At 40.6% G+C, this 21,672-nt stretch overlaps 1 protein-coding gene across 1 annotated transcript in view; it reads left to right on the top strand.

The window, feature by feature from the left end:
• Positions 1-525: 525 nt before the first annotated feature.
• The window catches only part of ZNF830 (zinc finger protein 830), a 176,815-nt gene continuing 155,668 nt past the window's right edge, over positions 526-21,672 (top strand). The window contains exon 1 of the mRNA XM_085606863.1: positions 526-748. Within this exon, the coding sequence (XP_085462989.1) occupies positions 567-748 (182 nt within the window). The 5' untranslated portion in view covers positions 526-566. The remainder of the gene's footprint in view (positions 749-21,672) is intronic.

Raw genomic sequence — 21,672 nt, forward strand, 5'->3', positions numbered from 1 at the left:
AGCATGTGCACGTGGCCAGTTAACCAAGTATACTTCATGTGTCTGTGTAGTACCATGTGGGCTCAGCGCACACAACACTACACTGCCCAGCTTTAAGCGCTCCAACACCTCGTCAGTTTTAGTAAGTACCGTATAATTTCACACATACCAACATTTGCACAGCAGAAAGAGGGGGATTGTTTAAAAAAGTTGTGGGGCAAATATATTTTCCCCATTGACTTGTATTGAAGTTGGGACACATTCCGACTTGAGAAAGTTAAATTAAAGCCCTGTTTGGCTTTGTAAATCAAGACTCTTCCGGATGAATATGGTCTGTCGGCATGTATGTACATGCAATTACAATAAATGTTCATATCTCCATGTGTATTCGTATTTGCAGTTGGCTAAAACGTTGTGTGCGGTACTATACTGCCCTCCACCGATTAAATTTCAAAACACTCGCAAAAACGACTCGACAACTACTGTTGTTGTCGGAGTCTGGGGGAAGCTCCTCCTACTTTGTGTGCGTCTTTTGAGGGCGCCGCGCCGTGATGTCATGGGCGCGCGACGCCTGAACCAAAACAGACATGGCGGCCCCCGGCCAGAGTACTAGGGGGAAACCGGTGCTTTCCTCCAGAAAACCTGGCGCGGCTCATTCCTCCAAGAAACCTGTGAATCAGGAGGAGCTTCGGCGGCTTATGAAAGAGAAGCAGCGTGAAAAGCAGCGGCAGAGCGTTGACAAGAAGAGGATCGAGTCTCCATTTGCCAAATATCCTTAATCTGAACCTTACGTGGGTTAGGATTTAGGAGTTCCTGGGGCAGGAGGTGCCACGGGAGCGCTCCCAGCACCTTGGTTTGTCCGGAAACTAACCAGGTGGCCGCCCATTGCTATAAATAATCCACCCCACCAGAGTACTCACAGTGTTTGAACAATTGACTGCTAACCTGGCATACTCTTAAATATTCCGGAATATTAAGTGGGCAGTAAATGTAATAATGTGTCTGTTTGTTGGAATGCAACGTCTGTTCAAACCTTTCGTTTTGTTTACAGTCCATTATTGTAGTGTGCGATGAAATAAATCTTCTCATGCACAAACTTTTCCAAGGTCTTCACTGTTACAAAGTTTATTATATTGGCCTCGAGGCAACTGAGCTCTGTACACAGTAACAAAAAGAACCCAGGGGGTTATATCTTTTTTCTCTGGTTCAAATAAATATTTGTAAAGGTCCAACATCGAGCTCTATGGGCCATGCATTCCCCACACTGATGAGCATACTAGTGAAGTATACTTATTTTAGCTATGACTGCGCTTAGCACTGCCCCTATATTTTACTGTTCTAAATGACCTTTCTACACCACACCTCTAAAAGATATTTACCTAAATCCTAACTAAAGTCTGTTGCCAGGGGCCGCTCTCTAATTCTATGGTTGACCCACGCACTTTTTGACGATCCATATTGCATCCAGTTGCACATCTGTGTTCGAATTTAAGTGTTTGACTTAGGAGCAGGTTTTAGAGGCTTATGGCAGGGGTACATGTGCTTGTCTCAAAACATTAGGCTAAATGAGTATTTGACCGATCAGATAAAGGCATTTATGTGACGTCAAGTAGCTGGGCATTTGAGAACACTTTTGATTTACACAAGGGCTTGGAGTTCTGAGAGGACCATGAGATTTTTTAGTATGAGTAATAGCAATCCCTGGGTACTATAGCATAACTCTTTCCTCACTTGTGAATGGGGGTAGGAGGGGGAAGACTGGTGGGTGATCTTTGTCCTTTCTCTGTAAAGCCCAGTGTTGTGACTTAACTGTTGCCATTCCTTTTCCTTAGCTACATCTTCCCTACTGCTCAGCCAGGATGAGTGCTGGAGTGCTTGGTGATGAATTAAATCCTGAATGCTTGGTGATTTCATAGAATGCATGGGTTCCTAGTGATGTGCTGAGTGTCAGTTGGAGTGTGTAGGCTGAGCAGCAGGGAGCTGCTCCTGGTGGGGCTATCTGCATGCTATCTATCTGTCATCTACCTATTTACCTGGAACTTACCTTGTAACTAAGCTTAAATAAACCAGCTATAGAATATACACCTCAGCTAATGGACTTTGTATTACAACATTTTGGGGACGATTTGAACAAGAACCCACGTGTTGTGGACTATGTAATGTAAGGGACCTACTTAAGAAATTGGAACTAAGGGACTTCGAGCTTGAAGGTAAAGCAACGCCCTGGTCGCCCCACCAGTGTCCCTCATCACCAGGACAGCCTGGGGCATTTGACCTTCTTGAAATCAATTCAGTTTAGGCGCAAATACCAACAAGCGTTCTTGACTGCTTTCACCTGTTAGGTACATGGTCTATTTTTCATCTGGATGACGACCATCTACAGTGTTTTGAGGATTCCCAGCAATACTGTGTTTTCAAGGATATTGTCGGTGTTTGGATGGCAGCATCAAGAGTTAAAGATTGTTTGCATTGTTCAAGTGAAACTGCCAGGCACTGGGGACCTTGGAAATTTATTTTGAGATCAGCAGTGTTTCGCTGGTAAGACAAATTGTGTGACTGCTTTACTCAGTTGGTGCTGAGTTGGCAATTGCTGGTACCGTTGTGCAGCTTTGTTCTGGCCGTGTGGTGGTGGCGTTACTGTTGTGCGGCACTTGAATGGGCCGCAAGACCATCTGTTGTGGTGTATGTGATTCTTGGACCACGGTGGAATGCTGAGGGGCGCGTGCCCACTTACCGGGGCGATGTGCAATTTCTTGCCGTTGTGTGCGTGTCTTTTGGTTGCAACGCTCGTCCATGATGCGACATTTCCTGCATCCTGTGTAAACTGATGTGCGCTCTGTTGGGAGGTAGAGCCATTCTGAGAAAGCTGAGCGCCGACTTGTGGGTTTTTTCTCTGCATGTCGTCGCACCGAACGGAAGGCGCCATCTTGATTTCAGGTCCGGTAATCAATGGTTTGCTGCGTTGAAATCTAAGACCATTTGACCTGATGGTTTCCCCTTCATTGAACACTGAAGTGAAATTGAATAGAAAGTTATTCAGTTGAACGCCATTAAGTTGTCCAGCACACATTCCTTGCAACTTTGGGATGGTGATAAGACCGGATCAGTTTCGTTTTGTTTCTATTCATACAATTCAAGCCTCGTGAAAGTTGTGACTGGTATGCTCTACAGTGGATAGTTATGGTCATGCCAAGTTGTCTCTCCTGTTGCCGGGGGTTGTAAAGGAATATCAGGTGGGGGATCGCTCACCAGAGGAACTTGAATATATATATATTTTTTGGGGTGACTACCTAGACCTGCTATGCCTAGTTTGATGGTGTTTTATTATGTTTATTTGATTTCTGTGGTAATTAGGCTGCAATGTTTATTTCATGCCATGAGCAGTTTTCTTTTCATGTTGATATGTGCTAGTCTTATCATTTGGTGTGCACGTTCATTGCTTACTCTATATGGTGATGCATGGAGGTATGCACAGACGCATTACTGTTTAATGCTGGGATCTCGGCTTCACTTAACGAGGTGGCGGCATTAAAAATTCCTAGATCTAAGAGAGAGTCTCACTCAGCCCCCTGGTTTTTGGAGCATCTCAGAAGGGGAAACAAGTGGATGTAAGAGATTGGAAAGGCAATGGAGGAAGGCGTATACTCAAGAAGCGAAGCAGGAGTATAAGATAGCTCTTTAAAAAATGTGTAAAATGATGGGAGTGGCCAGAAAGATCACTTCGTTAGACAGATTTAGGGTGCGGAGCACTCAAGCAAAGAGATTTTCAGGATCGTCAGATCCTTTACCAACCCTGTTGCAGCCAAAGGGAAAATCTTGCCCTCTTTAGCGTTATTTTCTAATCTTTCCAACTTCTTTGAGAAGAAGATTCAGAATGTATACTCTTCTTTCACATCTGAAGTGTCTTTATTGATTCCCCAGGCTCCAATAACTGGTATGACCTACGACACATTTACGGAGTTTGCCCATATTTCCCCACAAGAATCCTAGGCTGAAATCTTGAGGTGTAAATCGGGATCTCCCACTGACCCTTGTCCTCCCACGATTTTTAGATTACTTGCTCACTGGATTAATCCAGCACTGAATTTCATCTGGAATACGTCATTGTCCACGGGCATCTTTCCTGATGTCTGGAAACAGGCGCTCCTTCTGCCTCTCTTGGAAAAATCTAACGCCGACCCCATGGAGTTTGGGAATTATCGCCCTATTTCTCTGGTACCGGCTCCGGCAAAAATGTTGGAAAAAAGAACGCAGCGCCAACTTACCAATTATCTCGACCACCATGGTATCCTTCACGACACTCAGTCAGGCTTCCGGACAGTATATAGCATGGAAACAGCCTTGGTGGAGGTGGAAGAGTCTATTAGAATGTCAATGGACGCAGGAGCTTCAGCTATGCTAATCCTGTTGTATTTGTCCGCGGCCTTTGACACGGTTGCTTATTCCATGCTGCTAAATAGACTTGAACAGATTGGTGTCCAGGGCACAGCCCTTTGCTTAGACTCAGCCCTACCTTCATAATCGCACTCCAAGTGTATTTCTCCCACCATATCAATCATCACCTAAGCCGTTAAGGTGTGGGGTACCACAGGGTTCGGCACTAAGCCCCCTGCTCTTTAATTTCTACTTGGTCCCACTCTTCAATCTGATTGACTCCTGGGAGTTGAAGGCTGTTTCGTATGCAGATGATACACAGCTGATATTCTCCATTAAGGATCAGTCAAGGGACTCATTTGCTAGATCAACGGGTTGCCTGAAAGACATCACCAGCTGGATGAACAACAACAAGCTGAAATTAAATGCTGACAAGACGGAGATCGTGTTCTTTGATCAGCCCCCCCCTCCCCCCCCCCCCCCCGCCCGCAGGACTCTGGTGGCCGGCTGACATAGGAAACCCGCTCTGTCCAGCTAAAAAAACTGGAAATCTGGGCATCAAGTGTTATTGAGCTCTATTCTTTGAATCCCATATACACCATGTCTCATCGGTCTGTTTTGGCAAGCTGAGAACTTTAAAAAAAAATCCTGCACCTCTTGCCAGAGGACAGTAGGAGGACAGTAGTTCATGCGACGGTGACATCTCATCTAGATTATGATAACAGTCTGTACCTGGGACTCCCCAGCTATCTGATTCACAGACTTCAGATGATTCAGAATGCGGCAGCAAGACTTATTCACCGAGTGCCGTTCCGTCAGCACATTTCTCCTCATATCAAGTTCTTTCACTGGCTTCTGGTTGCAAAGCGCATCGTATTCAAGGCCTTGACCCTTGCTTTTCGGGCAATGCACAACATTGGACCTAGATACCTCAGAAAGAGACTCCTCCCGTATCAATCGTCTCGCACTCTTAGAACTAATTCCAAGCACCTATTATGTGTTCCCCGGTTTTCCAAGGCCAGAAAGGGAGGCAGGGCCTTCTTGACCAGGACAGCTATGCTATGGAATGCACTTCGTCTTTGCATACTGGAATCTGAATCCGATTTTCGAAGGCACCAGAAGACGTGGCTCTTTGGCTAGGCTAGTCTCGTCCCTTATCTGCTCACCTGATTACCGCTAATCGCCAGGACACCTCTGTTTGAGGTAGCTGTTTGCGCTATAAAAGTTACATTATTATTATTATTATGCTCTTCTGTTTGTCCTGCCTAAGTTTATGCTAAATGCGGGTTTGAATTTACTGATGTTTTGTTTGCTGGGATTGCATAGTGCAGAGTTGTAGGGTTGTTAGTACCCTAGTACAGAGTTGTAGGGTGGTAAGTACCCTAGTACAGAGTTGTAAGTACCTTAGTACAGAGTTGTAGGGTGGTGAGTACCCTAGTGCAGAGTTGTGAGTACCCTAGTTCTGAGTTGTGGGGTTGGATGTACCCTAGTGCTGAGTTGGTGTACTTGTGTGTCGTGCTGCAGGTGTGCGTATTTGATCACTGCGTGAAGTATGTTTGCCTGAGATTCTTGCTGGTTTAGAGGTACATTGTGTGTTGTGTGTTATGTCTCGTCCCCTTTGGTCTCAGTATGCTTGTCTATTTATATTCCCTAAAGGAGGGGGATGGGGTAGATCTTAATGTAATGAATTGATTCAGGAAGCTTTGACTACTTCAGGAGTTATCCTTTGCTTCAGGAATATTCAGCAAATTATTTTCTGTGATTTTAATGCATGTATACTTTAGGAATGTTCCATCAGTAATTTGTGAATTTAATGTATTTAATGATTTGGCAATGTAACTTTATTTTTTATTTTCTGTTATTTGCATGATTTCTGTTTATAGTTTCCTTAAGGAAAGGGGATATGTTGTAATTTAACTGTTGCCATTCCTTTTCCACATCTTCCCTACTGCTCAGCCAGGATGAGTGCTGGAGTGCTTGGTGATTAATGGAATCCTGAATGCTTGGTGATGTCATATAATGCATGGGTGCCTGGTGATGTGCTGAGTGTCAGTTGGAGTGTGCAGGCTGAGCAGCAGGGAGCTTGCTCCTGGTGAGGCTATCAGCTATATACATGCTATCTGTCATCTACCTATTTACCTGGAACTTACCTTGTAACTAAGCTTAAATAAACCATCTGCAGAATATACACCCCGGCTAATAGACTTTGTATTACAACACCCAGGTACAAGTGTTTGCTTGTTTATTTAACATGGAAAAGAACTGGATAAACAATGGCAACAAATAAGTATTTTCTTTTCTATAACATAATATAGGTCTCTAGTTGGGCTGAAACTGCCTTTCAGTTTATGTACAGTTAATTAGGAAGTTCAGGTGAACTTTGAGGTCCTGGTACTTTTAATGATCGCAGACATATGAGAGATTATCACTAAAATAAACTCTTCCCAGGTATTTGTGCAGTGGTTTAATTTTGTTGGGGAGTGTTGATTTACACTGTTGGCTATTTAGGGAGAGACTGTATCCTGAATAAGATAGATTACCAGAAACACACAAACCTGATGAAACAACTGGGTAGAGCTTCTGCTTAGAATATTTGTATGCCTTGACAAATCTCTGGAACGCTATTTACTAATGCGAAGCACGTCTCCTGTAATATTCACAGAAGCTCTTCAGCATGTAAAATTTCCTCATGATTATAATGGGTGTAGAATTCATACTTAAGCATACTCAAATGACTTGGCAGCCCGCTCTTCTTTTGTTTACAAGCCTGTTACTGTAAACAGATCGAGGGTATGCAGTTAATCCAGTTTTTAAAATGTTTACCTTTATAATTATAGGAGAGGGCCAAGGGGATGCATTGCTTTCATTAACCTGAACGTCCGTGTTCAACTGAATGATAGATTTTCGCCATCCTTCAAAGCTAAATATATTTCTGTTTGGATTCTGCCCACTTCCAAAGAAGGATTTGAACATTTGGGCATGTGGGGCCTAAATGCAGTACAAATGATTTTGTACATTAAGTTGTGGCTGGTACAAAAGATATTGATTTCTGGATGCTATCATTCCTACGTTTTGACTTCTGCTGAACACTGGATTAAACGACTTTGAAAAGATTGCAGATCATTACTGTGCTTTAAATTGTGCTAAATCGAACAGATGATTTTCACTTGGATTTCTGCGCTGTTGCCTCTTCAAATAAAATTTTATCTCTTGCTAAACACAGCTATAAACAACAGTACAGTTAACATTTTTCGTCTGTTTTGTTATGATTATATAAATAGTGCTATGACAAGTGCTTGCTTGAATTTTTGTGTCTGCAAAACCGCATTTAAGGTATAAAATCATGTAAGAACCATTCATTCCACTGTAAAGACAGCATCTCTGAGGAAACTCAATCCTGGTATTAGGTAGTGATGGAGGGAATAACTGAGACTGTCAATTAATACAGACAGCTAGAGAAGGTAGATTTATGTCCAGGTCAGAGGGCTAGGGGACATCTTCTTAAGCATGCATGTACTAAGTCTGTCAACCTTTTTTCTTTAGGCTTCAAAAACGTTTGGGTGATGATGAGTTTTGGTGATTTCTGAGCCAAAATTATTGTTGACAGTAAAAGTAGGTAGCATCATTAAACACCCTATGTCTTCTATTTTAATGTGGGGGCATTTTAGGCTAGAGAAAGAGAGTCTGTGGATTAGTCGCATTACTGCTGATCTCAAGCATGGATCTTTTCTTTGCCAACTGCCACTACTTTACTCCTATAAATGGCATTACAGCTTGCGTAGAACTTGGCTGAACTCATTAAGGCCCTAATTTGGATGTCGGTTGGATAGCCTCCAATCATGCTGGTCGAATTTGAAACAGGCCAGTCATTCTGACTGGCTTCCGATGGGCTCAAAGACCCCACTGGTAGCGCAACATAATCCCTTGAGGACACCGTTTCAGCCATCGGGGTTATGATGTTGATTTCCAACAGGCTTTCAATGTCAGGCTTGTTGACATGGAAAGTGTCGGAAATCGACTTTGGGGGTCCATAGCAGGCCCCCCTCTCTCTGTGGCCTCTGGTTGGGGGCTGAGGTGGCACCTATGGTTCCCCCCTGTAAATCCCTGCTCCGTGTGGCACGTATTACAGTGACTTCCATTCTTCTATGGAAGATTGTTCTGTGGCCGGATTCTGACTGCCGCACAAGCTTCCATAGGGAAATGGTAGTCTGCGACTGCAACATGTGTGGTCGCATCGTAATTTCGGTTTCGGACTTCCGATCCGAGGTCGGCTGGTTTCGAAATTGCAGGGATGTCGGTTGGAGGCAACTCCTTCCAGCATCCAAATTTGGGCCTTAGTAACAAGTATAATTGAAAGTGACAGTAGGAATGGGTACCTTTTGGAATGGGACAGAGGTGTTATTATAAACTAATTTATTTAGACTATTTTTGTCCACACAAACAAAAACACATACATAGCATCACAGTGCATACCAATGCAATTTTATAGCCGTAATTACTTCCTTGTTTATTCATCCTTAAAAACAACCCAGACCACTTTTCCCACACTTATACTCTAGATGTCTATTTATTATTTAGATTCACCATCTGGAATTGTGTTTACTAATTTGTGGAGACTGTTTTTTGGTCTATCCATTTCTTTGATGCAGCTTTAAAACGTTTATCTGCTTTTATTTGTGGATGCATTAGGAAATTCTGTCTTGCTTTGACATGATTCAGATTTTGTGCACCTCCTCACAATGCCTTCTTTATTTTGTTGTCTGTTACTTACTTGTGACAGTCTCATCTCTTAAAAAAGCAACACACCACTCAGAGATGATGGATTGCTTATCATCATCAGCGTACCAGAAGAGTCTGTTTGGATGTGCAGGGTGTATCATATGTGCATGCATACACTTATTTTGTCCTAAAGGAGGCACTGTTTAAGGCTAATAACTTAACAAATATATGGATATGTCCCTACTGATCAAATTATCTTTACATTTCCTTATGCGTACTTCTTGTAAATATTTATATAAGTTAATTACTTTTTTTTTTTTTAGAGTATTTACTTTATCTCTACATTTCAGATTGTGTATTTCGTTTTCAGTTTGCTTGAACTCCAAATTCGGATGTTCTTGATCCTTTTTATTTGCAAACCGTATCAAGCTCCTGATCATTTTGGAGCACTCACTTCTACGCTTTCTCTTGTTTTTTTATAAATAGTTTCACACCATGTTCTTCATGTGAGTGCATTATTTAAAAAAGGAAACTGTCGGGAGCCAAGATGTTATCGACCTTTCTCTTTGCTTGCCTCCCAGTTTAAAGCGACGGGTAGGATTCGGTTAGTCAGATTAGAGGCATGGACAGAGGAACATAAGATCCATTTGGAAATCCAGTATGGGTTACATAGAGGCCTCGGAACCATTGGTCAGTGTCTATTCCGGAACCTTATTATAGGCAAAAAATTGGGGCATTATATATGGGATTTATGGACCTGTCCAGTGCATTCGGTTGTGTAGACCATAGTAAATTGTGGCGTCGTCTGAGGGTACTTGGAGTGAATCAAGCTTTAGTGTCTATTGAGATAGTAATACTCTGGCACAATTGCCAGGGTGAGATATGGAATAAATGGCGAGTGTACCGAGGCCTTTAATGTTGACAGGGGTGTCAGGCAGGGCATTCTAGCCCCCTTTTTTATTCACATTGTATATCAAAGGAACAAGAAAATGAATTGTTGGGCCTATGTCAAGATCTGCTACAGATAGGTCAGCGCCCTGTTCCTGCTCTCCTATATGCAGATGATGCAGTATTATTGACCCACATTCTCAATGCTCTTCAACAGGTGCTGAATACATCTCCAATTTTATGACCAAATACGATCAAAAAATGAAACTTTCCAAGTTTTTAGTTATGGTTGAAATGCTGTCCAAAACTAAATGCTGCCCTATGCGAGTGGACAACGTGGAACTAAACAGTTCTCTTGTACGGTTAGTTGGGGCTGCAATTTGACTCTAAAGGTAACTGAAAACACTTTGTAAAGATCAAGCATCTCCTTCTTGAGATACTATCTTCAGTTGTTAGATTTACCTATTAATTCGAAAAACCATTCAAGGAGCTGCTTAAGATATATAAGGCGAAGTGTGTTTGGTTAACTCATGGGGCTGGTGTCTGGGGTCATGCAGATATTAGTTTCTTGCATATGCTATAAAATAAATTCTTGCTTCGACTACTTGCAGTACCCTGTTCTTCCTCCTCATTCACTATCTCCCAATAGTTAGGTTTAAACTATTTGGAAGATCTTATCAACCCGCACACCATTTTACTATTGCATAAGACCTGAACACAACAGAAAGCTTCTTTTGATAGATTAACTGCACAGGACTGTCTTTCGCTTGATTTTGCTCACACAATTCTGTGGTTGAGAAATATAAAAGAGATTGTTGTTGGTTTGGCAGACCTGATTCCTTTTTTTACTGACCCTGTCAAACTCTAGGGGATCTGCGAAGGGGAGCTAGAGGGCCTTTGTATTCTAAACCTTAAGGAAATAAGAAGCAAGGGGGAAAGTGCAAAAAAGAATGTTATCTGGAACTGGGATATTACGGCATGGGCTCTGTTCCAGCCTTACCTGAATGGATTACAAATAGTTTTTAGAGGTTTTTGCTCACTCGCTTTTGACTTCATATTACCCATTTCCAGGTCTTGTTTCCAACCATGAATGACTGGTCGAACATATGCATGTGCTGTCCATGTGAAGAGGTCTGACTCCTGCACTTTATGCTTCTTTGTAAATTTTATTTAGAGACAAGAAGAAGATATATAAAGCCACTGATGTTGAATTGTAAGCCTACGCCTCGAAAAATCTACTCGCCCACTTGCTATAGTGAGTTAGATTTTATCAGGGCAAGCTGTTTTTAGAGCCTACTGGGCCGTTCTGGTAAGCTGACAAAGAACAGGTGTTCTACTCACACAAAGTGAATGAGCAATAAGATGTGTTTGAATCTTGTTTTTAACTTGTCACATTTGATCTGCCATAGACTAAGGTCAAATGTCATCTTTTGCCTTCAATATGCTGATTATTTTATCCTGAGGTTGGTGTTTACTTTTCTTTCTCAAACTGCAAAGGTAGAGTATTTTTTAAAGTGAATTGTCTGTCAAAAGGCTGTAGAATATAACTTTTTTTCTCACACAACCTTTAAATAGCTTGTAAATGAACTGTACAAACATTTAAAATATAGTTCAGTAGTTATGAAAGCACATTTCTTTGTTACTCTGTGTGATGAGAACAAATCAGAACACTTTACTTGGTGCTGTACAAATGATAAATATTTTTGCTGAAACCCAATTTCCACAGATTGTCTATATGCTGTATAGTTTTATATAGTAAAACTGCATGTTGGTGGGAACATTTGTGGCCATTTCAATTGAAAATGTGCCGTTTGTAAATGACAGTTCACTTTCACATCATGGTTTAGTAATATACTTATTACAAGTGAGTTTTTAAAAATGCACTGAGAAACATTTCTGCCCTTCCCGATTACAATGCTATTGGTGAATTATGAGGCATGTCAGGTGTCATTTGCACCCTATATGTAAACTAGATTCTTATTACACTTGAAGCAAAAGTTTAGTCTATTAAATCAAACACATTTTTTTTGTATAGCAGAAATGCTGAACTCGCAAATGTAAAGGGAAGGTGCTCTCATATTTGACAATAAAGAAAGAAGGCAGCTCTGTATAATAAAGTATTTGCCTAGGATCACACAATTTTAGACCAGTTTACTGGTCAAGTACATTACAGTTATGTTGAGTAGATTAATCAAGTAACTAGACCAGCAGGTCTGGTAAAATTGTTATGGTTTGCCTGCCCGTTTTTTTTTTTTTTTACAACATTTGCACTCCACTGAAATTTGTGCTCTGGTTTTAACATTTTTTTAAACCTACATTATGAGTTTGTTAAGGGTATGAGGCTTTTTACTTCTAACTTGAAGGTTTTTAACTTGGGCAGACTAGATCTTTTTAATGATTGTTTTATTATGAAAGATGATTTTTTTTTTCCTGTTTTTTTCTGATGTTATTGTAGTTTATGATTTTTTACTATAGAAAACCCCCAAAAGTTGTTTAGTGATTGAGTACATGGAGTTAATGTTCTTAGTAAACGATGTGCATCTAAACTGAATTATGGGGTTGCATATTCTCACCCCCTAAACATTCTTTTCAACATGAATTACTCTAATATAGATCTAATAAAATCTACTCGCCATGGCGAGTCAGATTTTATCAGGTAGCGCTATATTTAGTACCTACTCAACCTTCTGGCGAGTTGACAAAGAACAGGTGTTCTGTTCAGTCAGAAAGGGAAGAAACAATAAAGATACCTTTAAATCTTGATTTTATCTTATCACATTTGCTCATTGTTCAGTTACCAAGGTCATAAGTCAGTTTACAATTACTTTCCTTCTTTAAGTGTAGCGTTCCGGGATTTTGTAAAAGAGAACTGTCTGGCCTGCTGTAGGAAGTGTGAAATGAAAGGCTGTAGGGCAGAGGTCTTCAAACTTTTTGATGCCGAGAACCCCTTGCCAAATGTTTTTAGGCTTAAGGACCCCCTTCTGAGGAAAATTTCTAGACCACTATCGGCAACTATAAACACCCCCAATTTCCACAGCAAATAATTTTTACGCCAGGGAAATAATAATAAACGGTGTTTAGCAAACCAAAGGTCGGTGAGTGGGGGGTGTATTCAAAGGTGTAGCTAAAAACAAAGGGCTTTATTTGAGGAATTGGTGTAGGGCAGTGCCGCAAATCTTCTTGCTGCGCTGCCCTATGCCGATGGGAAGCGGCAGGAATGCACTGTATTTATGAAATACGGTGCATTCCTGTCCTTTTCCTTTGCGTTGGCGCATAAATTGCTGCCTAGCACCAACATAGACAGGATTGTTTTTGTACAGGAAGTGGCACCTCCCTTCAGAAAAACAATCCAAAAGGCATTTTCCTTTTTCGATGTGAGCTGCAGAATGCGGCACACATTGAAAGAGGAAAAAACGAGGAGAAATAAAAACAAAATTCTCCTAGTTAAACCTCTGCTGGGGAGGCGTTTGTTTTTGGAGCTGCCCCAGGTTTACATGATTTTGTAGATATGGGGCAGCATCAATATCCATGGGTGTTGCATGGGAACCCCACGGAACGCCCATGGAGCACCTCCTTGATGCAGAGTAACGCAGTGGCTTGCACTACTATGTCTTTCTCCATATCTATGAGGCATGCAAAGCCATGCAGGGTGACTTTGCAATGCCTCCTAGGTATGGTTGAGACGCTTGTGCTGCCGGAGCATCAAAAAAAGTAATGCTCTGGCGATGAAAGCCTCTCATAAATAAGCCCCAACTTTTTTAAGTCTTTCATTATCAGGTATCTACATATAAAATAATGAGCAGCATAAATAAACAATAAATGTTACTCAGTGGGAAATGCACTGTAGTACGTTATGAAACATCTATTAGTTAATGCACTGCAGAGGTATGTGTGTAACCAGAGAGAGACAGAATTAAAACTTGATTGGTGCAGTAGGGAATAGTGATGTGTATTTTTAGTGCTACGAGGTCACAGCCTATGACAGAAAGCACTGTAAATATGCAAGTCATTACTTTATACTTGCATTACACACGGTGTGAGAGTGCTGCACATAGTTTTACAATAAAATGGTGCTTCCGAAATGAAATGTAGATTTAAGTAATAGCAGAGCATATGCAATGCAATTTTCTTTTTTTACCTAACTGTCCCTTCAACACACCTTTTGGGGGTACTAAAGGCTGTGTAAATGCAGTTAGAATTAAAAGCACGCTCTTCACAGCTCAGTTGTTAACTCTTTGCGCTACCACTCAAAAAAACAAATCATTGTCATCACAAAGCTTGGAGTGATTTGATCAATTAAAGCCAGAACCAGCTCCCAAGCACCCTTTACATTTGCATTTCACTGAGGCAAGCCGGCACCCTGCAAGAAAACTTTTCACAGCACAAGAGACTCAATTGATTGAATTTTAGCTGCTAAAGATCTAAATTAGCCATCCCAGGACTGCTGTCTTTATCCAAAACGAAAGCAAACATGTTGGATTGCAGGCACAAGTGAAGCTGGGGAATGTGCGACCCCCTTCCCAGGCCTCCACATCCCTCCTGGGGGTCGCGCCCCACAGATTGAAGACCTCTGCTGTAGGGTATAATTTTTTCCTTATCCTCATTTAAATAGCTAGTAAGTCCACTGTACAAGTATTTCAACATATATTTCAGTAGTTGTGAAAGTGCACTTTCTGTACTTCTGTGTGAACCCAAAAAAAATTAATTGGATGAAAAACAAATCGGAACACTTTACTTGGTGTTGTGCAAATGATAAGTATGCTTTCTGAAACCCAATTTTCACAGATTGTTAATACACTATTTAGTTTTATCAGTAAAGATGCAAGGTAGTGGGAAGGTTTTTGGTTATTTCTTGGAAATTTGCTATCCAAATGACTGCCCTACCACATCTTGCCTTATTAATATATTTATTAAAAGTGAGTCTTCAAACATAAACTGAGAAATATTCCTGTCCCTTCTCTGATGGCAATGCTATTAGTAACCTTTGAGGGAAGTCAGGGTTCATGTATACCAAATATGTGGGCTAGATTCTTATTACACATGGAGGAAATGTTTAGTCTATTTAATCCAACATAAGAGATTTGTGTTGTACAGCAGAAATGCTGATCACATATTTGAATGTGCACTAATGTGAGAATGAGGAAAAAGACGACTGTAAACTAAAATATTTTTCAATGATCACACAATATGTGACTAGTTAGGGAAATTGTAAACAAACCCTTTTTTCAAGAATCTATGGCAGTCCTCTTGAATGTAATATACATGAGCTGGATTGGTTTAACCATTTTAAATCTATATATGGTGACCAGGAGACTCGAGGGTCTTCAGCTACTGTTTTTGAAGTTAAAGTATATACTCTGATTTTTAAAGAGCTAGAAGTAGCAGATGCGATAAGACAAATGACAAGAAACAAAGCCCCTGGACCAGATTGCATCCCAGCTGATCTTTTTAAATCTAATGTAACACTTTGGTCTAAACTGCTGGCCAGTGTTTTCAACATGGCGTGTAAATTAGGTCTACCCAGGTCATGGTCTGAGTCCGTCATTGTGCCGATTTTTAAAAAGGGTAATAGAGAAGACCCAAGCTGTTACAGACCAATTTCACTCATAGACTCTGCTGTAAAGGTGCTTGGAAGGGTGGTACTTAGCAAACTCGCAGCTTGGTTAACTGAATCTAATACCCCATCAGATCTGCAATATGGATTCAGGAAAGGAAGGGGTACCACCGACCAACGCCTGAATCTGCACCTACTAATTGGAAAGTATACCATTGCTAGGAAAGGCACTTTGTATTTGACGTTTATGGATCGTTCTTCGGCCTTTGACCGATTGAATGGATCCAAGCTATGGGCTATACTTATCAAATTAGGCGTGGATGGAAACATTGTTCATTTCTGTGCCGACTTGCATAAGGACCTGACTGCTACAGTGAGGTACGATCAAAGGGGGAACTGTACCCAGGGAATATGCATCGTTAATGGTGTTAGGCAGGGATGTATTCTGGCTCCCCTACTTTTCACTCTTTATATCAATAACCTGGATCAAGTCTTAGGGGAAGCCAGTAAAGATTTTCCACGTGTTGGAGAGCGCTTGATTCCAGCACTCCTATACGCGGATGACGCTGCCCTACTAGCTAGAACCGCGGTTGGTCTACAATGTCTTTTAACTTCCTTTGCTGTTTTTATGAAATCTTTGCACCTAAGTGTAAATTTATCAAAATCACATACAATGATAGTAGGTCCTAATCCCAAAAGGGTTAAAAATGTGTATTGTGAGGGCAATGTGATCACGAGGGTTACCACTTTCCCTTACCAAGGTGTTTTATTTGATGATAAGTGCTTGTGGATCCCGCAAATGAAGGCAAAGAGAAATGTACTTGCTAGATCGACTTCTGCAGTTCTCGGTTTTTCACGTAGGTTAGGGGGAAAACCAATGCAAGCACTGTTAAATGTTTATAGAACAAAATGTACCTTCATTGCAATTTACGGTTCTGATTTATGGGGTTTCAGGGAAGCAAAGGAAATCCAAGTAGTCGAAAATACATTTTTAAGAAACTTGCTATGGGTGCCATAGTCCAGGCCAACTTATATTATTTACCAAGAAACTGAGACAGGCTTTGTGGAGGACTTAATTGCAATAGCACCTTTATTAAAATGGATAGCAATTTGGTTAAACCCTAAGCTTGTAATCAACCGTGAAATTCTGAGAGATTGCTTAGCCTTAGACCGAGCTAGTAGCATTCCTTGGCTGTGCCATGTAAAAAAGATGGCAGAGAAACTGGGACGGCCTGAACTATTTATTTCCCAGGATAAATTGGTAAAGGGTGATATCCAGTGGGCGAAGAAATCTTACCTATATATGGCATTCATGGAAAGAGAAGAAAGGGAGTTGGTTAAACCAACGGTACGTGCCCATCAATTGCTTAAAACGTCTCGTGCAATTGAACCTTATTTGAATACAGTAACCAACTCAAACCACTGCTTCCACCTGGTAAGATTCAGGCTGAATCAGTTACATTTCCTCCTTGCAGATCCCCCGGGATGGAGAAGGGTGGAGGACTTGGGAGTTTGTTCATGTGATAATTTCCCCACCCAGGACGCACTTTGTTTTATTTTGTGAGCATTTATCGTTCCAATCCAAAAGGAGAAAGGATTATTACAAGCAAAACCAGCACTTATGTATTTACAGATGCTATCCAATGTCTAGGAATTTTTTAGCATAGCGAGTTTCTTTACTGCAGCAGTGAGAATAAGGAAGAAAAAGTGAGCGCTATCTCTGTCTTAATCAACATTAATTAACTTTTAACAAATTGGGGGTTTTTAACGTCGTATTTTAAATTGTTCGTTCTTGTCTATTTTTCGTTTACAACTTAAGTGCAATATCATCGCTGCTAGCAAATATTAAATTATTTGTGATATTTTTTTGTATAGAATGCTGTTATGGTTTTAATTTAACCGAATAAAGTACTTTTGACTGACTATTTAGGTCGAGTAGATTATTGAAGTTATTCGACCTGCAGGTCTAGTGACAGTTTAATGATTTTTTCGAGGCCCGGATTTGTGAATTTTGGTTTTGCTTCGTTATTTTGTGAGTTCAGCATAAGTTCAGTATTTGGTTTTCCTGGAAATTATTGAGGCTATGAGTTGTGTTCCTTTATTTACTTGGGATTGCCTGAGTGCTATACATAGCTGCTTTTCATAATTGTTCACTTTTAAACTTAAAAAATAATCTAATTTTGCATGCTCATCCTCTCTTTTATGTATCTGGGGTGGTGATATGCTACAAGCATTTATATAATAGAACCTCTATTATGACAGATTAGAAGAAACAGTAGAAGTTGAAATGCCACATTAAACTCCCCTCCAGGAGATGCTAGTGGATCGTTAAACCTCAGGCCCTCCTAATCTCATCCTCAATCTGGTGAATTGGGATCCCCCGTAACTCCTTTGCATATATTAACCCTTTGAGTCTCTGGTAACATTCTAGAAACAGGCTTTAAAAAAAGGCTTTTTGTTTAAAAAGGTATTCAGGAATGCCTGACCTTAAACTGTATGTCTCAATTACGTTCAGGATACAGTGTTTTTCAAGTATGAAAACTGGGTTAATGTTCTACTCAAATGTTTGTTTTGTCCTTAACTATTAGGATTCAAATCCAGAATATCCTATCTCTAACATTGAATTTTAAAAAAAAAATTTCGGGTTTGTTTTGAACATTTTTCTAACAGGTTCATCTTCATCAATGTAAAATTACACAGAAGCAATTACGTTGATATTTACCCCTACTTTCACGCTTTCATCTCAACATTCTACAACTTAGATAAAACGGCATTGACTGTCGGAGTTATGTTAAAGTGTAGAGTAAGGGTATGGAGTAGGATTGGGCATAGGAATAGGATAAAGGGAAAGTTTAGGCTTAGATTTAAGGTTGATGTATATCTATTTTGATGATGTAGTGTCTGTGTAGTTGCTAATTACTCAAACACATTCTACGTAGTTGGAGGTTAAGGTAGCAGGATCAATGTAGGGATTTTAAAGGTAGCAATAAACAACCGTTTTTGTGAGACGTTTGTTATATGCAATATGTGAAGATTTAAAAAAAATGGAACAGACTGAACAGAGGGTGCACTTTGTGAGGAATATTAATGACTCCAATGTAATCTTGCTATCCTTTAGCGTTTGAACTTTGACTACTAATATATGGTTATTGTTCGAGGAGCCAAGGTCTTCGCTTGCTTAAAATGGAGGCATTAAATAGAAAGATTTGCACTAGGATTGGTAAAAACGTTGTTCAAACATCTTTTTGAACAGCATCAAAACAGTGAAACACTAAGTTAGGTTCACCTAAATGCATTATGCTCATGACCTAGTAAGATCACTGGTACTGCTCAGTCACTAACTAGCTTTGGGTCTTTATGATTCTTAATTTGAGTTTGAAATTTCATATACCACTTAAAACCTAACTATCGCATGACCACATCTTGAATTCATTACTGCTAAAACCACTAATTTCAGAGTGCTTGCAGAGTTCAAAATGCAAACCTTTGACACAGAAAACTTTTCAAATGCTCTGTTTAGAATGTACATCCATTTATTATTTACACAAAAATGTACAGTTAAGCTAGGGTGGGCCAGGTTGAAGTGAAAAAAGTGTACAGGGTGGAAAAAATCAACAAAGTGAAATTAAAGATATTGAGAAACTACAGAAAACTGATAAAAAATAAACTATAGTCAGTGGATAAATGCTGGAAATAGGACATGCAAAAAGAGAAGGTTTCAATTTGTTTATTAAATATTTCACTGGTGGTTCAAAAAAAATATAAGAAAGCTTTGTTCCTAGGAAAGTAATCATAACACAATAAACAAGCATTTGCAATGCAACAGGTCTCGCATTTATGCAAGTTTGAGCTATTGGCATTGTAAACGCCAATTCCTTTTATTTATGTTTTGGTTTTTAAAACATAAATAAAAGGCATTGTCATTTACAATGCCAATAGCTTAAACTTGCATAAACGCGAGACCTATTGCATTGCAAATGCTTGTTGTTCTCAGGGAAAGTCTGGCTGGGAAGAGAGGGTGAACACAGATTTTAATTTTTACACAACTCAATAGTTTTCTTATATCGACCTAGAGAGGGTGAAAGGCTGAGTGGAGATCATCAGCCATATCGGAAGGCTTAGTGGATGCATTAGTCCAATGAGCTTTGAGGCCCAGCCAAGAGTCCCGAGACTGCCCGGATTCCATTCAAACCTTCACCAGTATTACCAACGTGTGTTCAGCACAATTTCTCATCAACTCACATTCATCCATCTACCCATACACTCTCCTTTCTCCACTGAGCCATATACTCCCACCCACACACTCGCCCATTCTGCTGTTCACCCACTCACACTCATTCACACACTCAGTCATACATTGTCATCAAACTACCCTCCCACTCATTCACCTAATTCACATTGCCTTACCCATAAATGCTATATTTTCAGTTATTTAAATAGGTTACTGAAGGCAGCAGGTTGCATTTCAGTCAACTCAGTGTTTTAACAAGCTTTCATCTATCCACCTTTATCATTCTCACAATCATCCACCCAGTTACTCACTCAACTACTCACTGAAGATCATTCCCCTACCTACCCACATTCAAAAATTATTTCACTTTCTCCCACCTTACATAATTCCCTTACTCGCTCATATTCACCCATCTACATCAAGCTACCCACTGCCATCCACCCAATTCATATAACCAGTCCTAACATTTACCTATCCACACAGTCAACACCCACATTCAATGACTCACCCATTCACACTCATACACAAAACATCACTCATTTAGTATTTCATTAATTAAAAGCTACACTAAGTGGCATTGTTAGTGCTTGTTTTAATCTCCCTGCAGATTACATCTAGATGTCTGCTGCTGCCACAACAATAAGCACATTTGCTATGCAAGGGAGATAAACAAACAATATGTAGTTGTAGTAAGTAGTTTTGTACTGACCCCATTCGTGCTGCAGAGGACACAGCACAGCAGTTAGAAAGGAATAGATTTGTACTTTTTTCTAACTTATTTATGCCGGTTTATTTCAATCAGCTGCCGATCCGGTCAGCTTACTTGAAAAGCTTAGCTAGGGTCACAAGCATCAGGATTTCTTTTTTTATTGTTTTATTTAGTACAAACCAGACCCAAAGCTGTTCAACATTAGACAAGCACATTTGTATTTGTTTTTTTTAGGCAGAGGTGACTAAGTGGTTTGCCCAGAATCACAGAATGTTAATTAAGCTGCCCCCAAGACTCTAACCTGCTCCCCCGTTCCACAGTCATTAAACCACACCTTTACTTATATTTCCAAATGTTACAGTGGCACGTATAGAGATGAAAACGTGTTTTAAGCCTGTCTAACTTCACTAAACTAAGACGTCAAGAATGCAGGTCTGTACATTTCACAACTCGGACATATGTGTTGTACTCAGTGAATCACATTCATACCTGTATGACAAATGTTCCAGGTCCTTTCCCGCTTCACAAGTGAAACTTTCCTCAGGATGCTGTGATGCTTGTACTGTCTGGCTGTGTGTTCCATACGTTGTGTGATGCAGCTCCCATATTTATGTGCCTACGGTATTTATGGTGTTCTGGCAACTTGCAGTGCAGGATCCGGATGGATTTTCATAACTTTGGTGCTAAGTATGAACAGACTCATTCTGCCCGTAAACACAATAAGTCAAGCCTGACTTGATGCCGCAGACTGACGAAATAGCGTTGTCTGTGGTGTCTTGCCCATGCTTCCTAAACCCACCCTTTCACATCTCGTCACAGGGTGGGGTGTGGTCAGTGAAGCTTCCGGGCTCCACCTCACCCAGGGAAGAGATATTGAAGGGTGGGGTAATGCTATTGAGTGGCTGCAAACTCGTACAGCCCGGGCTTGAAAGCTAAGGCCCGAGGCTGATTGGAATGGATGCTCTCGAAGAAGTTGGAGAAATTAAAGTGACGTCACAGCGCTGTGAGGAAAGACCAGGGCTGTGCGTGAGTAAGCCCCCCTACTGCTGAATCAGGCACATTTTCAAGAAGGGGCATGCCTTGCAAAAATACCTAGTAAGTAATATAACCTTCGTTTTCATTGCGTTTATTTACGTGACCTACAAGTAAGCTATGAAAGGAAAGGGGGTGCAGCCCCTGCGCCCTTATGTAGGAGCCGCTGCTGGCCCCCAACACCAA

The sequence above is a fragment of the Triturus cristatus genome, chromosome 5_2, assembly GCF_964204655.1.
Source record: "Triturus cristatus chromosome 5_2, aTriCri1.1, whole genome shotgun sequence".
Taxonomy (NCBI): Eukaryota; Metazoa; Chordata; class Amphibia; order Caudata; family Salamandridae; genus Triturus; species Triturus cristatus.